Source organism: Phyllostomus discolor, chromosome 5 (genome assembly GCF_004126475.2).
Source record: "Phyllostomus discolor isolate MPI-MPIP mPhyDis1 chromosome 5, mPhyDis1.pri.v3, whole genome shotgun sequence".
In the NCBI taxonomy this organism is placed as follows: Eukaryota; Metazoa; Chordata; class Mammalia; order Chiroptera; family Phyllostomidae; genus Phyllostomus; species Phyllostomus discolor.
The window spans coordinates 153,382-178,316 of NC_040907.2; the positions used below are offsets into that span (position 1 = coordinate 153,382).

The 24,935-nt window shown below is 68.6% G+C and overlaps 1 protein-coding gene across 10 annotated transcripts in view; it reads left to right on the forward strand.

Annotated features, from left to right (window-relative positions):
• The first annotated feature begins 2,168 nt into the window (after nucleotides 1–2,168).
• AGRN (agrin) overlaps nucleotides 2,169–24,935 on the forward strand; it is a 31,621-nt gene continuing 8,854 nt past the window's right edge. For 4 of the 10 annotated variants that reach the window (XM_036025136.1, XM_036025137.1, XM_036025138.1 and 1 more), the window contains exons 1-16: nucleotides 2,170–2,525; nucleotides 4,482–4,743; nucleotides 16,680–16,727; nucleotides 20,022–20,237; nucleotides 20,312–20,536; nucleotides 20,614–20,838; nucleotides 20,990–21,196; nucleotides 22,103–22,321; nucleotides 22,396–22,590; nucleotides 22,673–22,873; nucleotides 22,952–23,100; nucleotides 23,189–23,294; nucleotides 23,997–24,113; nucleotides 24,195–24,359; nucleotides 24,543–24,686; nucleotides 24,767–24,891. In XM_036025136.1, the coding sequence (XP_035881029.1) occupies nucleotides 2,319–2,525; nucleotides 4,482–4,743; nucleotides 16,680–16,727; nucleotides 20,022–20,237; nucleotides 20,312–20,536; nucleotides 20,614–20,838; nucleotides 20,990–21,196; nucleotides 22,103–22,321; nucleotides 22,396–22,590; nucleotides 22,673–22,873; nucleotides 22,952–23,100; nucleotides 23,189–23,294; nucleotides 23,997–24,113; nucleotides 24,195–24,359; nucleotides 24,543–24,686; nucleotides 24,767–24,891 (2,811 nt within the window). In that variant the 5' untranslated portion in view covers nucleotides 2,170–2,318. Of the gene's footprint in view, nucleotides 2,526–4,481; nucleotides 4,744–15,169; nucleotides 16,138–16,679; nucleotides 16,728–20,021; nucleotides 20,238–20,311; nucleotides 20,537–20,613; nucleotides 20,839–20,989; nucleotides 21,197–22,102; nucleotides 22,322–22,395; nucleotides 22,591–22,672; nucleotides 22,874–22,951; nucleotides 23,101–23,188; nucleotides 23,295–23,996; nucleotides 24,114–24,194; nucleotides 24,360–24,542; nucleotides 24,687–24,766; nucleotides 24,892–24,935 lie in introns of those variants that run through there. The other 6 variants (XM_036025135.1, XM_036025139.1, XM_028512861.2 and 3 more) reach the window with 6 other exon arrangements.

The window sequence follows — 24,935 nt, forward strand, 5'->3', positions numbered from 1 at the left end:
CTGCCTTCGTGTCTGCCCTCCCCACCCCCAGCACCCTCGCCTCTGTCAGCCCTTCATTCAGCACCCCTGGTGATGAACTTGGGGGGGGGGGGGGGTGGAAGAGGGAATAGGGCAAGGGGACCCAGGGCTCCTGGGTGGTCACCAGTCTGGTTTTGCCAAGGTAAGGGACAGCCTAGTGGGATCAAAATAGTAACACCCCCACCCGCCACCGAGAAATTGAGGATGTTCCCATACCTTTGGGAAATTAACTTCTGGAGAAAGAAAAAAGAAGTCACTGGAGCCCACCTCTGCCTCCAGGTGGAGCACAGCCAGCCTCCGAACAATTGGTCCCCACCGGACATCTTGGTTGGCTGGTTGGCAGATAGCACGGGGCGGCGGCGGGGGGGGGGGGGGGGGGGGGGGCAGGGCAGGTCCCAGAGGCCACAAGGGGCGGTCCCAGCTGGGCCAGTGCCCCTGGAAGAGGTAAGGGAATGAGTCCTAGGGCCTGTCTGGGTGGGTTGGAAGGTGGGGGCCTCTCTGCCCCCCAGGACCCACCAGCTGCCTTGCCCAGCCTGCACTGGTCTGGGGAGGTTTGGGGGCAGGGCCTGGACCCGCGTCACCACCCAGTGAGCTGCTGAGAGGAAGCTGTCCATAACAAATACATCTGCCTTCAGGGTTTCACTGAATGGAGAGGCCGTGGCCAGCAGGGGCGGGGCAGCTGGATGGGGGTTCCCCCAGCCGGTGGAAGTTTGTGGAGAGCACCGTTTGGCACAAACGACACATGCTTCCACGGCAGATGCTTCCTCCTAGCCCAGTTTCCCAGATGAGCCCAGGGGAGACGGCCCGATCAGCCTTGGATGCAGACGAGATAGGGATGAGAGGACAGACACCTCCCTGGGCAAAAGTCCGAGATCCTGGGGACACTCAGATCTCAGTTTCCAGACTCTTCAGGGGGATTTACTTTGCTGGAGACCCAGAAGCCCCCTCTGTAGTCTGTGGGAGTCTGTAGTTGGGCTGGGGGGTTCCAGGTCTGCTCTGCCCATGACGGATATGCGGACCTGTGTGGACAGACCTACAGGGATGCTTCCGGGAGGCTGGCCTGGTCCCAGCCGTTCCCTGGGCCCCACTCTCATCTCTCGGTCCTACTGCCACTCAGCAAGTGTGAGTACACGCCCTCGAGGCCGCCTCCGTTCCTGACCCTCCCACGAGGGTCTGGAGACGTAGGGTCTTCCGAGAGGGGTCTCGGCAGAGCTGCCCCTTCATCGCTTCTGGGCTCGAGCCAGAGCTCTGCGGCTGGCTTGGGGCGAGGGGTGAACCTCAGACCCAGCCCTGCAGCACGGGAGGGGTCTCCCCGCCCCGTCCCCCCGCCCTCCCCACCTACAGCTAGGCCCAGCTCGAATTTGGACGCTCTGGATCGCAGTCCACCCCAGCACTCAGCCAGGCTGGAGAAGCGCCCTTCTGGGGGCCGGGAGGGGGCGTGCCCGGCCGCCCCGCCGCTGACCTGAGATCGCGGCCGCTGGCCTGCAGGGGGAGCCCTGGCCCTGCTATGAGGCCCCAGCCGACCCGGGAACGGAGGTGGGCGGGCCTGCGCTGTGCTGACCAATGGCCGCAGCGCCGGTCCCGCATTGGCCCGAGCCGGCGGGGGGCGCGGCCCGCTGGAGCAGCCTCCTCTCCGTGACCCGCTGGGGGTCCCGGCCCACTGAGCTTCCGTCCCCCCGTTGTAGCTGGGGGCTGGGGTCCCGAATCAGGTTCCTCCCGTAGGGGGAGGGGCGCTGTTCTGCAGCGCTCGAGGGACGGCGGGGTCCCGGGGTCTGGCAGGCCCTTCCCGAGGCCGGGGAGCCCCTGCCACTTCGGCCCCGGCGCAGCCTGGAGCCCCTTGGAAGTCCCGTCACGTCGCCTCCAGATTATGCATTAACCCGATTTCAGCCGCATTTCCTGGGGGCGGGAGACGGCCTTGCGGGCGGGGGAGGGGAGTCTGTAGGGGGCCGCAGCAGCAAAGAGAACACCCCGGGCCGTCCTCCGCCCTAGCCAGTCCCACCACCCACCTCCGCCCGGCCCAACCCAGTCCCCTTCTTCCCCCAGCCCGGCCTCCGCCCGGCGCCGCGATCCCGGCGCTTTGTTCGCGGGGCAGGCGCTGGGCGTCGGGCGCCGGGCGGGCCGGAGGCGGTGCAGGCAGTTGGGGGGGCGGTGCTGCCCGGGTGCCGCCCTCGCCCCGCCTCCGTGCCGCCCGCGCTCCCACCCTCCGCCGGGGAGCTGCGTCCCGTCCTGTCCATTCCGGTCCCCGGCGCGGCCCGGCCCGTGCGCTTGCTCCAGCTGCCTTCCGCCGTCTGCCCCCCGCCATGGCCAGCCTGTGGCTGTCCGGCCCGGCCCCGCTGCGGCCGCTGCTGCTGCTCCTGGTGGTGACCGCGCGCGCCCTGCACGGCGCCGACGGGACGTGCCCAGAGCGCGCGCTGGAGCGGCGGGAGGAGGAGGCGAACGTGGTGCTCACAGGCACCGTGGAGGAGATCCTCAACGTGGACCCTGTGCAGCACACGTACTCGTGCAAGGTGGGCCCCCGCCGGGACCCCCGGAGCCCTGAGACCCCTTTCGAACCCTCCTGGAACCCTGCGGAGGACCTCTTTCCCCGCGATCACGGCCCCCAGTCCGGAGGCCCGCCCCTCGCGGTGCTGGCGGCCCCGCAGAGACCCTTGTCCCAGGCCGTGGGAACGAGCCCCAGACGCTCCGCAGCTCCCGCTCCCGCTCCCTTGGCGACCGCCGAGCCGCCGGGTGGGGCGCCGGGTCCCGGAAAACTCGCGAGCGCCGGAGGGAAAGTTCCTGCGGTACCGCTGCAGTCCCACCTGGAGGTGCCCAGGCCCAGGGGACCGAACCCCGTCAGCCTCTCCACCCCAAGCCCACTCCCTTGTTGGAAACAACTAGTCGCCCCCCAGGGAGAGTGTGTGGTTACCGCACCGGCTCCCCAGCAGCCGAAGAAAAGGAGTAAGGGACGAAGGGAGGTGACGGTTTCTGTCTTGGGGGGAGGTGGGGGTTCCGCCTGTGGTCGGTGCTGTCGCCCCTCCCCAGAGGGCTTTATCGGGGTGAGAGGGGGTGGTCAGAAGAAAGGGGTTCACAGCTAATCTCCCGACCTCGGGGATCCTGGTGGGGGGTGCTGCAGAGCCTGGGAGTGGGGGCTGGAGCAGAAAAGTGGGCGGGGCGTTGCTGAACCTCAAGTGCTCGCGGTGGGGGTGGGAGGCAGGGGCAGGTGCCCCATCGGCTCCTGTGAGGTGAGACCTGCATTTGCCCTCGCCTGGGGCGGGGGTGGGGGTGGGGGGATTGCTGGGTGCCCTCCAAAGTGGGACTCTGCAGCCTCCTGGGATAGGTATGATGGGTTTTAGACCACAATGCAGTCCTGTGATGGGCTCAGGGCACCCAGACCCGTTCCTCGCCCCCCTTCTGGCCCCTAAAACTACCTCCCGGACCAGAAATCGGATCATTCCTCTTCCTTTGGAGATGGGGAGAGTGGCAGCTTCTTTCAGATGGGCCTGTGAGGGTTACAGCTGGGATCCCCCGCTGGGCCCCCTCCCCTCCACCTCGGGGCACTTTGCCAAGTCCCTGCAGGATTTTCCCGACTTCCTCCCTGCTGCTCCTGGGTGTGGCTGGGGTGGGGGGAGGCGATGAAAGCTGCCCAGCCCTCCCAGCCGCTGGTAACCCTCCTTCCGAGCCTACTGTGTGTCTGGAGGGTGGAGGGAGAGGGCTGGACACGGCTCCACCCAGGCCACTGGAGGGCGGAGGGGTCTCTGCAGATGCTTCAGTCCCCAGGTTCCCAGCAGTGGGAGGGAGGCAGGTGGACTGGCCACCGTTGTCTTTTATCCCCCAGTTTGGAAGCCCCAGCTCCCCAGAGCTCCTGCAGATAGGGTGCTGGGCTCCCCTGGGCACATGTCCTGTGGACCTGTTTCCTTGAGGGCAGCCTGCTGTTTAGCCTGCAGTTCCTGAGACCCTCCAGGCCTCCCCCCTCGCCCGCCCCCCCCCCCCCCCGCCCCGCAGCAGGCTGCAGGCATCCCAGGGCCCAGTGCATCAGAGCAGGCGCCCTCAGGGCCCGAAGAGCAGGAGTGGAGGGTGCGGCCGCCGGTGCTGCCCAAACTTGATTTTGTGGTTCCCAGGCGGCCTGGGCTGCTCGCTGTAGGAGCCTGACTGGAGGAGGGGGCTTTTACCTCCTGGAGGTGGGGAGTGTCTTCGCCCACCCACAGGGCTGCAAGGAAACCCTGCTGGGTCAGAGCCCTGAGCTCAGAGCCTGTCACCCTGAAATGCTACCATCCATTCAGCTGCTCCTGGCCCTACCCAGGGTGGGCAGGTTGGGGAGAGTGGGGTAAGGGAGACAGGCAAGCCAGGCCAGGTGGGGTCCCCCTCCCACATCCAGCCTGGGCTGAATTGGCTGGTATGGGTGGCTGGGGTCTGTTAAACCTGGGGGTGGCCCCTCTCCCCGGTGGGAAGAGGATCATTGATACCTCCCCCCCAATCCACCCCAGGTTCGGGTCTGGCGGTACTTGAAGGGCAAAGATGTGGTGACTCAGGAGAGCCTGCTGGATGGCGGCAACAAGGTGGTGATCGGTGGCTTTGGAGACCCCCTCATCTGTGACAACCAGGTGTCCACTGGGGACACAAGGATCTTCTTTGTGAACCCTGCACCCCCGTACCTGTGGCCAGCCCACAAGAACGAGCTGATGCTCAACTCCAGCCTCATGCGCATCACCCTGCGGAACCTGGAGGAGGTGGAGCACTGTGTGGAAGGTGCGTGGTGTGGGGAGACCGGGTGGGGGCCGAGGCCGGAGCGCACTGTACCTCACAGGCGGGGGTCTGACTGACTTCCTCAGTGCCCTGGCTTCCCGCCTGTCTCTGCTGTGTCAAGGCCAGCTCCAGTCTCTGATGTCAGCAGTGCCTCCCAAGCCCCCAGGACGCCACCGTCTTTTGTCCTAAGGCTGAGCAAGTCCCTAGCCCTGCAAAGGGGCAGGCCTTCTCTCCCCCTCCCCTCCCCTCCTCTGCCCTCCCCTCCCCCTCCCCGGCTCTGCACCTCCTGGAGGGTCTGTTTCTAGGGGAGAGGCTGGGACCAGGTGAATGAACACCAGCTGTTCAAGTTCCTGCAGAGGCCCAAACATCTGTCTAGACAGGGCCCAGATGTTGAGCAACTGCCTGTGGGTGGGGCGTACGGGTGGGGGGCTGCCCCTTGGTGCGCTAGAGGCCTGTCACTGCTGGGAAGGGGCAGTTCTGTGGGGCGGGGGGTTTGAAAGAGGCGAAGGACTTTTGTCTGATGCCTCCCAGTGCCCATCCGAATGGCCTGAGAGTGCCTCTCCCCCCACCCCCCCACAGCCTCTGGAAGCAGGAATCAACAGGACCAGGGCTCCCCACCCCCACCCTCCCCATTGCCCCAGGACCGTCCTGGTTAAGGGCTGAGACCCTTGGCTGGCAAATGTATCAGGGAGAGTGTAGGAACTGCCGGTCGTCCCCACACCCTGTCTGTCTCCTCAGGGCTGCCTGGGAAGGGGTGTATGGGGGCGGCGTGGGGGAGTGCTTCCTCCCCGGGGGGCTGGAGGGGTCTCTGACTTCCTGTCTCGGGAGGGGGACCATGTCCCTCAGGTTTGCTCTCCCGGACAGCAGGGAAGTCCCACCTTCCATCTGACTTGGTGCTGAGGTGCTGGTCTGGCTTTTGTGGGGTCCTGGATGGCAGACTTGTCTGGCCTCGGGGGACTGTAGGGGTGGGAGCAGGCCCGAGTGTCTTGCCCAGCCTACGGGGCTGCCTCGGGGTCCTGGCTGCAGCGTCACAGAGAAGCCAGCCAGCAGGCCCGTATGTCCCTGGTCCCTTGCCAGCACTGGCCTGGCAGAGGGAGCTCAGCCTGGCCGTCCCACCAGGCAGGAATATGAGGCCCCGGCCCCACTCTGGAAGCTTCTGGTCTAGGGAGGGGACAGGAGGGAGACGTGCAGGTGAGCTGCCGGGGGACTGTGGTGCCCGGCTTGGGGGGGGTGCCTGGGGGCTCAGGAGAGGCTGGAGCCGAGGGGTCAGGATGGACAGTCCCCTGTTCGTGATGGGGGATGGAGAGGGCGCACCACTGCGTGCACTGCCGGCGGGCCCCGCCGGAGGGTCCACGACTCGGTAACCACGGTTCAGAGCTGAGGCTCCGTCGGGTCAGAGCTCGTGCGGCATGAGGCCCACCTCCCGCGGCACAGGACTGGCCACCCAGGCTAGGAGAAGGGACAGCCGAGCAGAAGGGTCCACAGGGAGAGCCCCCAGCCAGGACTGTGTGTGCTGCCTGCCTTGGCGGCCAACCCTCGGGGGCCAGTCTAGGACTCAAGCTCCAGCTGCAGGTGGGTGCCGGGACCCACAGGCCCGTGTGCAGCAACAGACTGAGCACCCCGCAGGGCCGGAGGCCACCGAACCCTCCTGAGGTCAGCCCGCCAGTGAGGAGGGTCTCGGGGAAAGGGGTTCGTGGAGAGGAAGGGAAAGGGGTTCGTGGAGAGGAAGGGAAAGGACATGGTCTGGAGCCTTGTGGGTGGAGGGAGGGACCCAGAACGAGGAGCTGGGGCCCCACTGGAAGGCTTCGAGCTGGGCCACATGGACCTCTGCTTTGGAAGCAGGGTGGGGCGCCGAGGGGGTGGGCTGGGGGCTGGGGTGAGAGCGGGGCGCTCCGAAGCCTGAGAGACAAGGTCCCTTGCAGCCAGGCCCAGGTTCGGGGAGGAACAGCCTCGGGCCAGTGTCCCTCAGGCTAGCAGGGTGGGAGCAAAGGCCCCCTCTGGTTCTGTAGATGAGGCCTCAGACCCCAGCCGGGCTCTCCAGGACCCCGGCCTCACCCTGCTGAGGACAGGGCCTGAGATCAGCTGACCCTTCTTCCCCATCCGACTCGGACCCCACTTTGTTCCCAGACTGGGGCCCCCAAGGCCCCAGTGTGAAGTCTGGCAGCCACTAATCTGTGATGGTCACCCCAAGACCTGATATCAGGTCTCCCCTCATCCCTAGCACACCTCACCCCCTACGAGGCCCAGAGCAGCCAAAGGGGGACCATGTCCTCTGGGGCCCACCTCCTGGGGTGCACCCTTTCCTCACCCCGGCCGGGGCCCGAAGGGGCAGCTGCTGCTGTCGGCACACCTGGTCCCCAGCCCTGCTAGGACCTGCCTCCCTCGGTTTCTCCCCAGGACCTGCAGGGGCTCCTGGCTCTGCTGGCCAGGCCCCTTCCCCAGCCTCCAGCCCCTAGGCACGCCCCTCCCCTAGCCCTGACCTGGGGAGCCACATTCCTGGCATAGCTGAAGACAGGTATGTGTCCCTCCCTCTGCGCCACCTTTGGGTGAGGGAGGCCTGCTGCCCTTCTGGCAGGAGACGGCCCCCCGTTGTCCGGGATGCGGCCTGGCCGCCCACGCTCCCCAAGCCTGCCCAGGCTGCCGGCCAGCAGGCATCTCGTCCGGCCCTCAGCCACCTTGCCCTGGTCGTCTGGACACGGCCCCCTCACTGCCCCCATACTCCCTGCTCCACCAGGGGGCAAGTCCTGGGCCTCCCCTGCATCACCGGGGGACGTAGGCCTAGGTGGGCCGGCAGGCCTGGGGCCCTCCCCTCCCAGCGGGAGCCAGAGCAGAGAAAGGGAGTGTTGTTTGCCCCCGCCAGGCCTGGCGCGGGGACAGGGTCGGAGTGAGTCTGGCGCTGGCCCAGCCGGGCCCTGCCCAACTCTCAAGCCCGGGTCCTGTCTGGCTCGCCGATGTGGGCTCCCCTGGCCCGGCCCGCCGTGCGGGGCCTCCAGGAGGGCCTTGCTAGGGCTCAGGCCGCAGGGATGTGCGCCCTGCGGGGGGTTGAGCCGCGCTCCACCCTGCGGAGGCAGGGAGATGCCCAGGGGAGTTTTCTGGGCTGCCTCCCTCGGGGCTGGGCATTTAGCCTCTGCACCCTCATGATTCCGTGGCCTGTCCCACCCCCTCCACATTCCTCCCTGCTGACGTGGGAAGTGGCTTCTTCCTGTTCACGTTTCCCTCTCCTGCCCCGTCTGGACTGTAGGTTCTCACCCCGCCCCCCACCCCCCTGCAGACCCCACCCAGCCCCTGCCTGGCCCCTCCCCCAGGCCGGGCCTAGAGGAGGCAGGTCTGGGCCGGCGGCTGCCCGCCCGCCAGCCTCGCTCCTGCCCTAGGGCCGCGGGGGGCGGTGTCTGCCCGGGCTGGGCGTGCTCGCGCACCTGAGGTGCCTGGTGGGAAGTCGGTGCGCAGGGCTCCACCTGCGTTCGCACTCTGGCCGCCGCGTGTGTTCACGGGGCGGCAGGGGCTGCGATCTCCTGGCTTCCCCTCGGGCTGAGCTGGTGGAAACAGCGCTTGGCTTTTTCCACACCCCACCCCAGCCCTTGCTCTCCGCCCGGAAGGGAGCCCGGCCTCCAGTCTCTGCACAGACTGGAGTGGGGAAAACATGGGCTTCGAAACCGCCGTCCCTCTCCCTCCATCTGTAGCTCAGGGTGCTGGACAGAGCACTCAGGTGGGGCCTACCTGTGCCCTCTCGGCCTCCGTGGGGGCCGGGGCCACACTGCACAGGTGAGGAAGCCGCAGGTCACCTGGCCAAGGCTAGCTGTCCTAGGTCTGGGGCTACAGGCCCCGCCCCCTGACCGGCCTCCCGGCAGGGGCAGGAAGTGGCAGGGACTGCCCCGGGAGCGTTCTGGGGGCGGCTGGCACAGACCCCAGTGAGCGTGGGTCTGGACAGTCGCCCCACCACCCCTCGAGGTCGGCCATCTCCGTGTCTGCGTGGTTTCCTCCCCGCAGGGGGCTGCAGACAGCTGCGGGAACAGTCTCTGCCCTCCCCAGCCTTTGCCTCCACCTGTGGGGCCCGGCCAGCTGCCGCCCCCGCCCCCTGCCCAGTTCAGCCCTTGCCCCCAGGCCTGGGTGGAGCGGGATGGACTTCCTTCCCGCCCAGGCCTCCTGGCCCTGGCACCCCCACCCCACTGGGATCGAGGAACCCTGGCTCCCCACACCCACACAGGCCACTGGGGCCAGGCCTGCAGGCACAGTGGCGCCTGGGCCCCCAAGTCCCAGGATGTGCCCGCCTCTCACGCAGAGACATGACACAGCACCCCGGTGACCATTACCGGGTGACAGTGACACAGCTCAGCTGGGAAGGGGGCTATGCCCCCCTGCAGGTCTTCGCTGGGACCCAAAGGGCCATGTTGGAGCCCAGGCTGTGGCTGGGATCTTGGCCTGTGGTGGGGGTGGGGCGGGAGCTCCCCTCCAGGGGCCTCTCCCCCCTCCAGCAGATCCTGAGAACTTCCTCTGAGGAAGGCCCCCTGCCAGGGGCGCCGACAGCTGGACCTGGGAAAGGGAAGAGGCCCCTCCTCGCCAGGCCCCCTGCTGCCCCCCCGTGGAGAGAGGCTGGGAGAGGGAGCTCTGTCCGGTCTGGCTGCGTGCCCACGCACCCTCGGCCTCAGACGCTCGACCTATGCGCAGGAGAGTGCTGGTCCGAGCCCCAGCAGGTGGCCTGTGGCTCTGCCACACTGTCTCCCCGGCTCCTTCGAGGGCCAGGGCCTGCTGGTGCCTGACAGTGGGCTGGTAAGGGGTGGCCTGTGCGCGTGTGCCAGGGCCTCGGGGACAGGCCTCCAGCCTCCGTCCTCCGTGGGTCCCAACCCAGCCTCTGCTGGCTGCAGGCGGTCCCGTCTCCTGCCTGCCTGCCTGCTGCCCCCGTGTTGTCCTGCCCCAGGCTGGCAGAGGGCTGGAGACCAGGGGCTGTGCTGAGGACCTGGGAGAGCCCTGGGGGCCACTTGGGCTCACAGTCACCCTGTGGCCTGCCGGACCCTGAGTCTGGCCCAAGGCTCTGGGGGAATCTGTCGCTGTACTGAGTGGGCACGAGCCGTTCCAGCTGCTCCCCCAGCAGCCCCCTTTGTCGCCCCACGCTGGGCCCTGGTGCGGCTGCCCACAGGTGGGAGGCCCCAGTGCACACCTGGGTCGGAATGTGGCCCTCCCTGGCCCCCGTGGGGTGGGGGTGTGGGCCCACTCCTCTTCCTGGAGGGGCAGGGGTGAGGCTCAGCATGTCCTTCATGAACTCATTTATTGATTCCTTCCTCGTCCACACCCCCATCCACCACCCTCAGCAGATCCTCCAAAGGCCACTGGGAGGGGCTGCCGCCGCCGCCACCTGCCAGCTGCCCTGGCCCCTGCTGCTTTCTGGGTGTGCCTCCCAAGGAGGCCAGGCGTGTGCTGTACCTGCAGGGGTGAAGGCTTGGGGGGCAGGGCCTTCTGGGCAGAGAGGCAGCGGGGATGAGGTGAGCGGCAGGTGGTCCTGTAGCTTGGATGACAGGTGAAGGGTGGGAGAGAGCTGCTGGGGACCCACGGCCCGCCGCCACTGTCACCCCTGGATGGGACCGGAGCCGGTTCTCCGGCTGAGCTGCAGCCCCTGCCTGACAGGTGGCACTGGGACACTCCCATCCGCACCCTGGCAGCCACCCGAGTCTCCCTGTCCTGTGTCTGTCAGTCCCTTTATCTCTCCAGCTCACTCCTCTCTGGGTCTGTCTTTCTGCCTCCTTACTCCCTGTGTCCGTCTGCCACATCCCTTCACCCTAACGCCCAGCCGGCTGCTGCCCCCAGGAGGCAGTCCCCCCCTCTCAGACCCGGGCACTGGGCTGTGTGTCCCCCGCTGCCTCCGGTGGTGCCCAGCTCAGCCCAGCTGGGTCCTCGGCAGGAACGCAGGGCCTCCCGACTCACCGCTGACTCACTGGCCACACCTGGGAGCCTCCCAGGCTGCCCTGGCTTTCCCTTTCCTCCTGGAGACGTGCAGGACCCCCTGGGCTCGGGCTGCCCTGGAGAGGAGGGACAGAGGCAGGGATCAGCCCCACCTCATCCCTGCCTCTGCTCCAGGTGCCTCCTCTCCCCCTCCTCTGTTCCACAGGCGCCCCCTGGTGGCTGTGACCCGGGTCCCGGCTGGGTCCAGGCTCCCTCCCCCCAGCTCCCCGGAGGACTTGCCCACAAGCTCCTAGCTTTCACCCGGGGTCCTCGCCACACTGGCTCTGCCTGGCCTCCCGCAGCCTCCTGCCGGCATCTGGGCCTCTGGTTGCCTGAGGGCCCTTCCTGCAGACCTGTGCCAGCCCCTGTCCCCACCACTGAAGTCCCGCAGACAGCACCCCGAGGACCTTCCCATCTAGTGCGCCCCCTGCCACCGGCAGCCTCCCCAGCGCAGACAGCTTATCTGACTCCCGGCACACCTCCCGCGTTTAGCCCTTCGGGGGCGGGGCTCGGGGGCCTGGGTGGGGAGGGAGGCAGGCGCTCCAAGGAGTGAGGACTGCAGTGAGGGAGGGGTGCCCAGGCTGCGGGTCCAGCGGCTGCTTTCGGAGCTCCCAGCTCCTCCGCGTTGCCTTCCCGAAACTCATGTATCCCGCCGCCCTACAGTGCGGGCTTACTGCGGCGGGGGCGGGAGCGTGCAGTCAAGCGTTGGGGGGGGCGTCTCCTGGCCTCACCTGAGGCTATGATCTGGAGCCTGGGCCTCACGCCATCTCCTTCCCAGAGGCTGGCCTGGGTCCAGCGGCGACGTCCTGCTGTGAGACGCCAATTGTCTGCTGAGGTTGGGGGAGGGGACTGCCGTGCCTGAGGCCAGACGCCCGGAGGGGTGGGGGAGGGGCTGCCCTGCTCGTCCCGTTCCCCTCCCACACCTGTGACAGGTGCTGGCTCCGTTAGAGGTGCCTGCCCTGAAGCACCGTGCAGGCTGTCCACAGGGCCGCTCTGCCCCGCCCCCACCCCATCCTTTAGGAAGGGGCTGGGCCCCCGCCCCTCGGGATGGAGCCAGGGGTCATCTGCATGAGAAAGGGGCCAGCAGGTGGCCAGTGGGCCGGGCTCCGGCCGGCCCCCACATTCCTTCCTAAAGTTGGAGAACTGGTGGGGGGGGGGTGCCTGAGCAGAGCCTGCGTGAGCACAGGGCACAGGAGTTGTGCGGAGGAGGAGTGAGCTGTGACGCATGAAGGCGAATGTGTGTATCAGTGACGCCGCCGTGCTCGCGTGCCGGTGACACCCGTGCCCATGTGACACCTGGAACCCCGAGAGTGTGCCCGTGCGGAGTGCACGTTGCCGTGTGTGAGCCCAGAGAGCGGGCGGGGGCGGGGGCTGGCTCCCAGCTCAGAGCGCCCTCCGTCCCTTCCTGGGGCAGGAGCCTGCCTGGGCTGCTCAGGGCTCAACGAGTGTGAGTCTGAAGATCCCAAAATAGCTCTGGGAGCCTGCGTTCCCCTCCCCCAGCTGGGTCTGGGGCCTCAATGGCCCTTTGTCTCTGAAGGCTGCCAGCCCCTGTGGGGGGCTCGGACGGGGGGGGGGGGGGGGGGGGGCTGGGAGGGACCAGGCTGCGTGCCGGTTCCTTTCCCTCAGCCCAGCCCTGTAGGCCCTGAGCCCCACCCCTGGGTTGGCCGCCTGGCCAGTTCGTGGGGGTCAGGTCCCAGGGGCTCTGCTGGGGGGGGGGGCTCCCCTGCTAGCCCCACCCCAGGCTCCCACTGATCCCCAGGCTTACCCCTCCCACATCCTGGCCTCTTCCGCTCCTTCTCCATGGGGCCCCCTGGTGTCCCCAGCTGCCGTGGTGGCCGCAGACAGGGTTCCTGGGCACATGTGCCCGGTGGGCTCTGGGCACCACCTGCGGTTTGATGCTGGTGCTGTCTGAGGGGTCCCCTCTGAGCCGAGGGTGCGGACCCAGTCCTGGTGGGGGGGGCGCTGCAGCCAGAAGTAGATGGGAGAGCGTGTGACCACCTGGGCTCTGGGCCAAACTGAGATGAAGAGTCAGACCCTGCCCTGGGTGCTCCCAGTCCAGGGAGGTGCCCAGGGAGCCACCGGCACTATCAGTGACGTGTGGGCCGTGCCCCGGTCCCGAGCTGTGAGCGGGGCTGGGAGGTCCCGAGGAGAGCGAGGTGGCCACGGGTCAGGCCTCCAGGAGGCCTCATGGGCTGTGGCTCTGGGCCCATCTCGGCGTGGGGTGTGGGAACCGCTTTGTTTATTGGCTTCTCCTGCAAGGCTTTATTAGAACCTCAGTTTCCAGGGCCCGGAGAGGTCTGAGGCCCTCCGCTGTGTGTGTGACGGGGCCCCCGACGGGGGGCTGCCCCCGTGTGGGATGCGGCACTGGCGTGCCTGCCAAGGAGCGGGAGGGGGTCGAGAGAAACGGGCCTGGCAGACCGGGCGCTGGCCCGCAGGGGGGCTGCCCGGCCCCGGAAGCTGCGCCTGTGTGCGGAGGAGCCCTCCTGACCAGGAGGTGGTGACCAGGGCGGGACCCAGGGCCCATTTGTGAGGCAGCTGGACACCTGGGAGGGTGGAACAACTTGGGGGGTCCAGCCAGAGGCACAGAGACGGCCGTGGGTGCCCTGTGGTGTGGTGTGGTGGTCACAGAGGGCAGAGAGCTGGGGTGAGGCCAGGAAAGGTCTGCTCCTGGGGCCAGGGCAGAGGGCACTCCAGGGAGCTGGGCGTGGTCAGGGCTCCCTCCCAAGATGGACTGAGATGGGGTTGGAGAGTGACCTGGGTGGCACTGGTGGCCATGGCAACAGTGCGGCTGGAAGGAGATCTGCAGACACCAAACGCAGGTGCCCCGCCCAAGGCCTGCATGCCGTGTCTGTGAACGTGTGAGTGTGGCCGTGACTGAGTGTGTGTGTGTGTGTGGGGGGGAGGGCAGCCAGGATGCAGTTAAGTCTTCGACGGGGGTGGTCGGTAGCCACTGGAGAGAGCCCACCCAGAGGGATACTGGGATGGGGTGGGGTGTGGCCTGACCCCAAGGACAAGAGGGACCCTTCTACTTTGTAGATGCAAGAAACTTCCAGACCTGCAGGGAGTTTCTATGAGTTTATTTGAGCCAAACTGACAATGCCGGGGGGGGGGGGGGGGGGGGGGCGGGGGGGCAGAATCTCACTGGGTTGGGAACGCCCTCCAGAGAAAGGCATCTTTGCAGCTCGTTTTATGCATCGGAATCGACTTGGGGGAGGAGACGGGAGGAGGGGTCACGGGAGGTGCCGGCGGCAGGGTAAGGGGTGGGAGAGGGCAGAGCGGGAAACTCTGGGATTGGACAGAGAGTGGAGGGGGAGCCACCGGCCTCTGGGGCCTCGCACCGGCTGTGTCCTCCGGGGTCCGGAAAGGACGTTGCTCTGACATTTCAAAGGTCTGCTGTCACCTCAGCGGCAAAGAGGCCACCGACAGGCTCCCTTCCGGCTCAGCGCTGCCCTTTGTCAAGCACACACTGACCTTTGTCAAGGAAGCCGCAGGCCTCCCCGTGAGCTTGGCGGGTTTAGGGGTTTAGTATGTGGCCCCATTTTTCTTCTGCCCACAGCTGCCGCTTCGTCCCCTGACAGGGCTGGCAGACTCTAGGAGGGGCAGGTGGTGGTCTTTGGGGGCACGGGGCTGTGACCCGGTCTAGGACGCAAGGGGCCAGTCTCAGTGGGCGTGGCCGCCGGTGCTTAGGGGGCCGTCCTGAAACTGCGCCAGGTGGAGGGATGGGCATGCGACGGAGTGAACTCGGCCATAGAAAGGGTCGCCTTTGGGGCCCTGGCCGCGGGGGTTGAGCTGGGACTCGTGGGGACGTCCCGCCTCTCAAGCAGGCAGAGAGCTGAGGACCCGCCGTCCGGGCGGGGGCTGGGAAAGGCCATCCTCAGGGGGCGGACGTGGAGACCCGACTACAGCCCCGCCGTGACGTCATGGGCCCGAAGTTCCGGGAGCGGCCTCTGAGGGGCGCCCCGAGCCCGCCGGACAGTACGGACAGGCACTTATTTGCATGTTCCTTCAGCTCGGGGAAGGTGGGGGCGCGCGCGGGTGGTTTGAAGCCTTGCTGTCCGTTCCTCGGGAGAGGTGGGCGCACTGAGCCACTCTCACCCTCCGGGTTGGACTCCGCGCGCTTTCCTGCACGTCTGTACCTGCGGACCTCCCCCTCCCCCACCGCGCTCCAGGGCGGGCCTCACACAGTGGCGCGTAGAGAGCAGCCTGGATCAGGGTCCCCCTCGGGGACCCGGACGCAGACCTCAGACCGTGTGCCCAGCCCAGCCGGGTGGGAGCAGGAGGGGACCCGCCCCTGACCCCGCCCCACCGTCGCCCCCTCACCCACCCCGCGCCCCAGCACCTGCCTCCTTTGCACTCGGCCGCCCCTGCTCCCACCTCTGCCCCGGCCCTGGCCCCACCCCGGCCCCCTTTCCAGCCCCATCACCCCACCACCTCCTCTGCCTCCTGCCCGCACCCCAGCCCCTGTTCCCCAGCCCCGCTGCTGCCGCGCCTGCCCCCGCGGTCCCCTTTGTGCCGCCGCCTTCCGTGGTCCCAGCCTCATCCTCCAGATCTCTTTGCACTACAAACCACGACTCCCCGCCGGGGTCCCTGGAGGCGGCTTCCTTTGTCTCAACTCTCCGCCCTCCCTCAGCGGCGATCTTGGCCCCTCACTCACCGCCTCACCAGCAACGCGGGCGCGCGGAGCCTGCTGTCCGGAGGTGGGAGCTGGGCTCCACCGTGAGCAACGGCTCTTTATTCTCGGCCTTGCTGACGCGCGGGCTCCTCCCGCTTGCTGCCATCGCCGCCCCGCCTCTGCCGGGCCTGGAGCTGCCAAGGGTCCCCATCTGCGCCCTGCCGGGGCATACCTCCCCACCAGGGGAGCCTCGCCGGGGAGGGGCCGCCCACTGTCAGCCCCCTCCCACCGGACCAGCCTCTCCAGGGTGGCCAGCCAGCCCAGGACTCGGGCTTCAGGGGCTTCGGGGGCTTCGGGGGCTCCAAGGACCCCAGGAAGACAGCTGTCAAGCTGCTGGCGACTTCGGCCTGCCTGGACAGCTTGTGGACGGCAGGGGTAGCCACTGGCTCCCCGCTCCTCCTGCGCCTCGCTCTGAGCCCAGATTTAGGATTTCTGCTCCCGGAGAATTCTGCACACCTCCCATCATGAGCCTGGAGGGTGTGGAGGGGACCTGGCACCCCCTGACTGTGACGAGCTGAACTTTGAGAACACAGCTGCTGCCAGCTGTCTCAGGGTTTCCAGAATGGGGCAAGTGGCCTCGAGACGGCCCGAGGGCACCCCGTGAGGACCTCCGCGCCCCAGGAGTGGAGGCTGAGTGGAGGCCATGCCCCCGCTGCCACTGGAGCGGGACCCCCGGCAGCAGCGCGGGGTCTCCCTGCTGGTGCGCTGCGTCATGGTGCCCTGCAACGTGTGCCTGCTCCTGCTGGCCACCGCCACGCTCGGCTTCGCCGTGCTGCTCTTCCTCAACAACTGTACGTGGCCGCGGGCGTGGCCACCCCGGGCCCGGCCCCGGTGACCCCGCCGACCCCGCCTCTGCCCGCGAGCTCCCCGCCTTGGCCCCCAAGGACTAGGGGACAGGCGGGGTCACAGAGAGGCCACCCCCTGGCTGGGGTGCAGCTCAGACAGGCCACCTGCACCTTCTGAGGGCAGGATGGGCCTTTCTGCGGGTTCCCAGGCTCTGGGGCCGGCCACCACTCCTTGCTGCAGAGCCCACCTTCTTTGGGAGCTGAGGAGGAAGGGGCGGCTGGCTTCGGCCGGGCCTGTGCGGGGCTGACCCGGGGAGCAGGTGGCTGGCTGCCCACAGGCCTGCAGCCCGGCCCCCTGTGACCAGAGTCAGGCTGACCGTGCAGCGGGAGGGCCAGAGACACGCGAGGGCCTCTGCTTTGTCCACCCCTGGGCCTCGGGGCTCGGGGTGGGGCCAGGGAAGGGCTGTGGGCGGGCAGGCGAGACCCCTTGGGCCTGGGCGAAGGGGTGGCTGTGGAAGGGCCTAACCTGGAGGTCTGTTTCTTCCCAGACAAACCCGGGACCCACTTCACGCCGGTGCCCCCAACACCTCCGGACGGTGAGTGGAAGCGTCGGTAGGTGGCAGGTTGCACTTGGGGATCTGCTCCTGGAGGGGCAGTGGCACTTTTGGGGGTCAGAGGCTGTTCTTGGGGCGTGTCTGGAGCAGGTACGAGAGAGAGTGGGGGTCTGGAGTCCCTGGGCCTGGCGGCATCTCGATGACGGCCACCACAGACGGCGCAGCTCTGGTGCCTCTCGGAGTGAGTCCCGAGCCGCAGCTCGCGAGACGGGCCACCAAGTGCAGAGGGTCGGGGGCCGGGCTGGGCTGGGGCCTTGGCAGGACCAAGCCAGCTGCCTGGGGAGGTGCTGAGGGCCCATCCCTGGGACTGACCAGGCTGGGAGCCCGCAGGTGTGATGTGGGGGAGAGAAAGCTGTTAGTAGGCAAGGGGCACCTGGGGCCCATTTGCAGGAAAGGGGGCTCCCAGGTTGCCCAGGTTCACGGAAGTCACATACAGGGGCCAGCCATGTGTACATGGGAGGAGGCAGGGCTGGGCTGGGCCAGGGCAGGGGCCTAGGACTGTCCCCTAGAGACTGGGCCAGAGGCCGAGGGCCACCAGGGTTCAAAGACGGGGCTGGGTGGGCGGACACCCTCCCCTCTCCTTGCGTCTTCAACTCCTCTCCTGAAGCTGGAAGGGCTGGAGTGTCGCCTGCCCTTGCACGCACCGGCCCCACGCCTGCACTACAATCCCATTGCACACTCGGGGCAGCTGCACACCACGGCCATCGGCATCCCTCCCAGGCACACACACCGCACGTTTGTGACCACGGGCAGGGCTGGGGTGCCTGAGACCTGGGGGGGGAGGAGTGCGGCACACCTGCTGCCGTGGCAGGTGCTGACGAAGGCCACTGGCACCTCCGGTGTCGCACAGTGGAGGAGCCGGCGTGACCGGAGGGGCTCCTGCAGGAGGCTGGGCGGGGCAGGCTCCCAGGCCCACGGGGGACCCGGCCAGCACGCAGACCTCAGTGTGCGCTCGCCCCTGGCCACACGGCGGGCCGTGCCTGCGGGCAGGAGTGCGCCCGTGGGTCGTCACGCCTGCGGTCTCCGTGCTTGTGCGTCTTCTACATCCAGTCGAGAAGCCAGCCCCGAGACTTCGAGATCCCCTCGTCCCTGGGGGTGCGGGCACATAAGTGGGCAGCCATGGGGGTGCATGGGAGCACCCCTTGCCCAGCTGAGCGTGGCCTGGGGAGGGGAGCTAGTTCACCCTGGAGCGGAGACGAGTCCTTTATGCCCCAAACCTCAGCTTCACCCACATCGAATCTCCAAATGCCACGGCGGGCCTGGGAGCCAGGGGAGGAGACTGCCCCTCGGGAGCTGTTGTTCTGGGGGGGTAGGTGGAGAGACTGGGACCTGGGTGTCAGTGCTGGGGCCTAAGCTTGATGGCGCCCGGCGCCTCCTCTGCTCTCAGCTGGGCCCAAGGCACCTGTGGGCGGCCTCTGGCCTCCGGCCCTTCCGCCTGTCCTCCGTGCACGCCCCTCAGGCCCCTGGGCTGTGGAGGAAGGTGCAGGTCTCAGTGGATAAGGAACGCGCTGGTCACCCAGAAGTAGGTGTCCTTGGCAGAGGTCTGGCTGCACCCAGGTGGCCCAAGGGAGACAGAGGCCTGAGCCCAAGGGCACAGACACAGCAGCTGGCGGGGACCCTCAGGTACAGTGAGGTGACCAGGCCCTTGGCCGTGGAGTCAGGACCCTGGGAGAGACCCTGGTCTGCGGGTCCAGTCCAGGCCAAGGAGAACAGCCAGCTGGACATCAGGAAGTGCCGGAGGTTTTGGCTGTGGGTGCGAGGGGCCTTGGGCGAGAGGGACGTGCTGGGGGCGCCAAGGAGGCCGGGGAGTGAAGAGGGACTGTGGGCGGGCCCCGTCAGAGCGGGGAGACCCCAGTAGGGACCGTAGTCCTCCCAGTCACTGCTGGCGGTCCCCACAGCCCAGGTGTCCTTGGGCGCCCCTTTCCCTGGAGGAGATGCTGAGGCGTGGCAGGTGGATGCAGAGCTGGGGACAGCCGGGCTCCAGGGCCTACTGAGGGACTTGAGGGGGTGGGGCAGACGAGGGCGAGGTGGCAGGGAGGAGGCATAGGTGGGCTGCAGGGACTTCCGGCTGGGTGTCCACGCCGGCCCCTGGCTCCGGCTCAGGCAGCCTGTGCGGGGTGGGGGTGGGGACGCACAAGCAGAGAGCAGGAGCCTGGGGTGGCCCGTTGCCATGGCAACAGCGAGCTCCAGCTCCTGAGCTCCGTAGAATGGAGGGTGCTTCCTCCCACCCAACTTCCTCAGTCTGGTGGGAGGTGATGGGGGTGCCTCCCGGGTCCCCATAACTTATTAATGCTAATCAGCCCCAACCGCACATGCATTAGTTCCCGACAGCTGTGGCCTGTGGGTGTGCAGTCCTCTGCCGGGGTCCTGAGGAGCCAGCCTGCCTGCCCGCCCCCTGCACGCTGGGCACAGGCAGCTCCCAACCATGAAATCAAGAGCACCCCTGTGCTGGCCTCTCTGAGTGTGAGGGGGGAGGGTGTGGCTGAGGTGGTGGCCTTGGGACGACAGGTGGGGAGGACAGGCACATGGGTGCCCGGGGAGCAGGAGACCAGGAGGGCTAGCTGCACAGAGCGAGGGCCTGGGGGAGGGTTGGTGCAGGCAGGGCCCCCATGGGACAGGTCTGAGGGGCAGGAGAGCGAGGTGTGGGGAAACAGGGCCCCGGCAGCGGGGTTCCTGGCCTGAGCCAGAAGGTGGAGCATGTGACCTGACCTCGGATCTCCCCACACCCTCCCCCCAGCTGCGTGACCTCAGGTGTCCTGGAAGGGCGGGGGCAGCTGGTCCGCGGGGAGGCAGACGGGCCAGGTATGCGGGTGGGCACCGCAGGGTCGGGGCTGTGAGTGGTCGGTCGCCTGTCAGGGGATGGGGAGGCCCCCCAGGCAGCGTGAGGGGGCCAATACTCGCAGGTGAGCTGGCAGGGGGGCTGGCTGTCCACCAAGGCAGGCGGGAGGCGTCCCCTCCGCAGTAGGCACGGGGGTGCAGGCAAAGAGGGTTCCCCACGAGGGAAGACACAGGAAAGGCCAGGACTGGTGCTGGGGGGAGCCCTGCATTGGGCCGGTTTGATAGGGGAGGGCCTGGCCCTGTGACTGTGCCCACAGGCACGTGTATGTGGGCGTGATGGGCACACACGTGTGCCTGTGTGAGCATGTGTGGGTACACACACGTGTGTGAGTGTGTCTGTGGGGTTTAATGGGTGAATGGTGCCGCCCCTATGCTCAGACAGCCGCAGGGCGAGTGGCTGGCAGGGGTGGGCTCTGACCCTCCCCCGTCCCACACCAGCCTGCCGGGGGATGCTGTGTGGCTTTGGCGCCGTGTGTGAGCCCAGCGTGGAGGATCCCGGCCGAGCCTCCTGCGTGTGCAAGAAGCGGCCCTGTCCCGGGGTGGTGGCGCCCGTGTGCGGCTCTGACGCCTCCACCTACAGCAACGAGTGCGAGCTGCAGCGGGCGCAGTGCAGCCAGCAGCGGCGCATCCGCCTGCTCTCCCACGGGCCCTGCGGTGAGTGCAGCCCGCACAGTGGGTGGGGGCGCGGTGCCCGGGGGAACGCCAGCGTGACCCCGCCCCGCCCACAGGGCCCCGCGACCCCTGCTCCAACGTGACCTGCAGCTTCGGCAGCACCTGCTCGCGCTCTGCCGATGGACAGACAGCCACGTGCCTGTGCCCCGCCTCCTGCCGGGGGGCTCCTGGGGGCCCCGTGTGCGGCAGCGACGGCGCCGACTACCCCAGCGAGTGCCAGCTCCTGCGCCAGGCCTGCGCCCGCCAGGAGAACATCTTCAAGAAGTTCGACGGCCCCTGCGGTGAGCTGCGCCGGCACGTCGCGTGACCTCCGTGCGTGCGCCTGCGCACACGCCCTGACCTCCCCCTCCCACCCCAGACCCCTGCAAGGATGCCCTCAGCGACCCGAGCCACCTCTGCCGCGTGAACCCTCGAACCCGGCGGCCCGAGATGCTGCTCCGGCCAGAGAGCTGCCCGGCCCGGCAGGCGCCTGTGTGTGGGGACGACGGCATCACCTACGACAGCGAGTGCGTCATGGGCCGCACCGGGGCCGCCCGCGGCATCCACCTGCAGAAAGTGCGCACCGGACGGTGTCAGCCTCAAGGTGGGCGGCTCCCCGGGGAGGGCCGCCCTGCCTGTGCGCACTGTCCCCTGCGCGCCACCCCGTGGGCCCTTGGGTCCTCTGCATGCCCCACAGTGGAGGCTGGTGTGGCTCTCTGGCCTCTGACCTCCTTGCCTTCTCCCCCCACCCCCAGACCAGTGCCCAGACACCTGCAGGTTCAACGCCATGTGTCTGGTCCGCCGAGGCCGGCCCCGCTGCTCCTGTGACCGCATCGTCTGCGACGCGGCCTACAGACCCGTGTGCGCCCACGACGGGCACACGTATGACAACGAGTGCCGGCGCCAGCAGGCCGAGTGCCGGCAGCAGCGCGCCGTCCCCACCAGGCACCAGGGCCCCTGTGGTGAGCACCGTGGGGGGCCGTGCCTGGAGCAGGCCGGTCCTGCGTCGGGCCCTGCCGCCACCATCACATGCCATCTCCATCCCGAGTCACACTCCCCCCCGGGGTCGTGGGCGCCAGCGGGTCCCTGGGTGGCCCGGCAGGGCTCTTGCCTGTCGGGCTCTGGGGCGGAGGGCTCCATCAGCAGGGCGCCTATAGCACCTGGGGTCAGGGAGGCAGCGGTGGGGCCTGCGTGGCGGCCGCAGCCCCCGGGTCCCTCAGGGCTCCAGGGGTGGCAGAGGCGGGGGCTGCTGTGCCCCGCCCACCCCCAGCTGTGTCCCTGGGCATCTCCAAGGTCTCTCCGCGCCTGTCTCCTCTCCCCGTCCTTCCTTCCCTCTCGGCTGCGCCTCTTGTGTCTTCCAGCCTGACCTACGGGCAGGATGAGGTGCCGCACCTGCCGCCAGGAGCCCGCAGTCCGAGGTCTGCCCCCAGTGCGGCGGGGGGGTGGCTCGCTGCTGCCTGGCCTTGTGGTCCTCAGAGCAAGTGGACAGACACCTCCTCCCCGTGTGGCCCTGGGTCTGACTCTAGGTTGCAGACTCTTCCCACCCACAGAGAGAGCCCCCCCTACATGCACACGTGTCCCAGGGTGGCTGGGGGGCGAGTCAGTGGCCTGGGCAGGCCTGGCCCTCACGCAGCCCACGGTGGGCCTGCGGGGTGCTCCTGAGGACAGCTGGGGCCGTGGGCTCTGCGTCCCTGTCTGTGTCTGTCGCGTGTCTGTCCCTTTCTCTGCTGTGTCCTGTGCCTCCGGCCCTTCTCCCGGTCCACCCCTCCTGCGCCACCCCCACCCCGGGAGAGGGTCTGCTGCACGGAGCTGGGGGCTTGTGCCTGAGCCCGGGGGAGGCGGCCTGCTGAGAGCCGCGTCCTCCACAGACCAGCCCCGGTCCCCGTGCCTCGGGGTGCAGTGCCTGTTCGGGGCGGTGTGTGTCGTGAAGAACGGGGGAGCCGAGTGCGTGTGCCAGCAGGCGTGCCCAGGCGTCTACGACCCCGTGTGCGGCAGTGACGGCGTCACGTACGGCAGCGCCTGCGAGCTGGAGGCCACGGCCTGCACCCTCGGGCGGGAGATCCGGGTGGCTCGCAGAGGACCCTGTGGTCAGTGGTGGGCGAGTGGGTGTTGCCGGGGGGAGGGGGTGCCGGGCACCGAGGTGATGGCGCCTCCTCCCCAGACCGCTGTGGGCAGTGCCGCTTCGGAGCCCTGTGCGAGGCCGAGACCGGGCGCTGCGTGTGCCCCTCCGGGTGCGTGGCCCTGGCCGAGCCCGTGTGCGGCTCAGACGGGCACACGTACGCCAGCGAGTGCGAGCTGCACGTCCACGCTTGCACACAGCAGATCAGCCTGCACGTGGCCTCGCCCGGACCCTGCCGTGAGTGGGGCGGGCCGGGGGGCTGTGGTCCCCGCACTTCCCAGCTGGGGCCCGCTGACCGGGCCCGGCTCCGCCTCTGCAGAGACCTGTGGAGACGCGGTGTGCGCCTTCGGGGCGGTGTGCCTGGCGGGGCAGTGTGTGTGTCCCCGGTGCGAGCGCCCCCCACCCGGCCCCGTGTGCGGCAGCGACGGCGTCACCTACGGCAGCGCCTGCGAACTCCGAGAGGCCGCCTGCCGGCAGCAGACCCGGATCGAGGAGGCCCGGGCGGGGCCCTGCGAGCAGGGTAGGCTCAGAGTCAGGCGTGGGGTGTGCGGTGCCCACTCTGACCGGCGGCCCTCGGGTGACCGCCCCCTTTCCGCAGCCGAGTGCGGCTCTGGAGGCTCTGGCTCCGGGGAGGACGGCGAGTGTGAGCAGGAGCTGTGCCGGCAGCGCGGCGGCGTCTGGGACGAGGACTCGGAGGATGGGCCGTGCGTCTGCGGCTTCCGCTGCGAGGGCGTCCCGCGGAGCCCGGTGAGGCCCTCGCCCGCTCTGTCTGTGGGTGGGGGCGAGGCCGGGGCGAGGGGGGGGCCTCGGACGCCCCACTGACACCCCCCTCCAGGTCTGCGGCTCCGACGGGGTCACCTACCGCTCGGAGTGCGAGCTGAAGAAGGCCCGGTGCGAGTCCCAGCAAGAGCTGCACGCGGTGGCTCCGGGGGCCTGCCAAGGTGCGTGGCCACACGTGTTCCTGTGCGCGTTCACTGTTTTCTGTGCATGTGTGTGCACACAGGCGTGAGGCAGGTGGGAGTGTGTGCCCTGTTCATGGGTGTTGTCTGGCAGGCGTGCATGAACGTATGTATTGTGTGGTGTTGGTGCGTACTTGTACCCCTGCAGCTGCACGTGTGGAGTGGCGTGTCACTGAGCCAACAAGTGCGCACTGAGCGCCTGCTGTGTGCCGGGCCGGCTTCCGTGCAGGGAGGCAGCAGGGAGGCAGCAAGGCCCCTCTGGGCAGCTTCTCTCTCCCAGGAAATGTCACGGGTGCACGAGTGACACTCCTGCGCAGGTGTGTGTGTGAGCACATGTGGTTGGAGGCGTGTGGGTGAACGTCTGCACCCATGTCTTCATGTGCACGTGTGTGTGCATGCACACCAGGTAGCAAGGACACACTCGCCCAAGCCTGTGTGGCTCTGGTCCTACGGTGCGCCCAGGGCTCCGTGTGCCTGACCTGCCGGTGCTCCGCGTGTCCTGGTTCTGTGTGGACGGACGTTCTCTTGTGTGTGGTGTGGGGGCCTCCCCACGGCCTGAGTCCAGGCAGCCTCCAGCCCTGACGGCAGCTGGCCTCAGGAGGGTGACGGCGAGTACTGGGGGAGGCCGAGGGGGAGTGGCCAGGCCCGGGAGCGTGTCGGACGCTGTCTGGTGTCTCTCTGCAGGCCCCACCGTGGCCCCGAGGCCGCCGGCAGTCCCCCTGCACTGCACCCAGACCCCCTTCGGCTGCTGCCCAGACAACGTCACTGCTGCCCGGGGCGCGGGCCTGGCCGGCTGCCCCAGTGAGTGCCTGAGCCCAGCCCCGACCACAGCGAGGCGGAGCCTTGCCGCTGTGGTGACCCCGCCCTGCCCTGGCCTTGCAGGTGTGTGCCAGTGCAACCCACACGGCTCCTATGGTGGCACCTGTGACCCAGGCACGGGCCAGTGCTCCTGCCGCCCAGGCGTGGGGGGCCTCAAGTGTGACCGCTGTGAGCCTGGCTACTGGAACTTCCGTGGCATCGTCACCGATGGCCGGAGCGGCTGCACCCGTGAGTGACCGGACCCGCGGTGGGCGCTCAGCTGAGCTCTCCCGCCTGCCTGTGCTGCTGCCGGGCCCCGTGTCCCCCACCCGGGCTCCGGCCTGGCCCACGCTGGGCGGGGGCGGGGCTCTGGGGCCAGTGGGGAAACCAGGCACGGGCCTCAGATGCCCCCTCCTGCCCCTGTCCCCTCAGCGTGCAGCTGTGACGCCCGGGGGGCTGTGCGGGACGACTGTGAGCAGATGACCGGGCTGTGCTCCTGCAAGCCGGGGGTGGCTGGGCCCAAGTGCGGGCAGTGTCCAGGTGGCCGCGCCCTGGGCCCCTCTGGCTGTGAGATAGGTGAGGGCCTGGCCTGTGCTGGGGGGTGGCTGTCCTGGCAGCTGGTCTCCTGAGCCAGCAGGGTCTCCTCTCTGCCCCAGACCCCTCGGCGCCCAAGACCTGTGCTGAGATGCGCTGTGAGTTCGGGGCGTCCTGCGTGGAAGAGGCTGGCTCCGCCCACTGCATGTGCCCCACACCCACGTGTCCGGGGGTGAATGCGACCAAGGTGAGGGGTGGGGCGTGTGGGGGGTGGCGGGGGTGGGGGAGGGC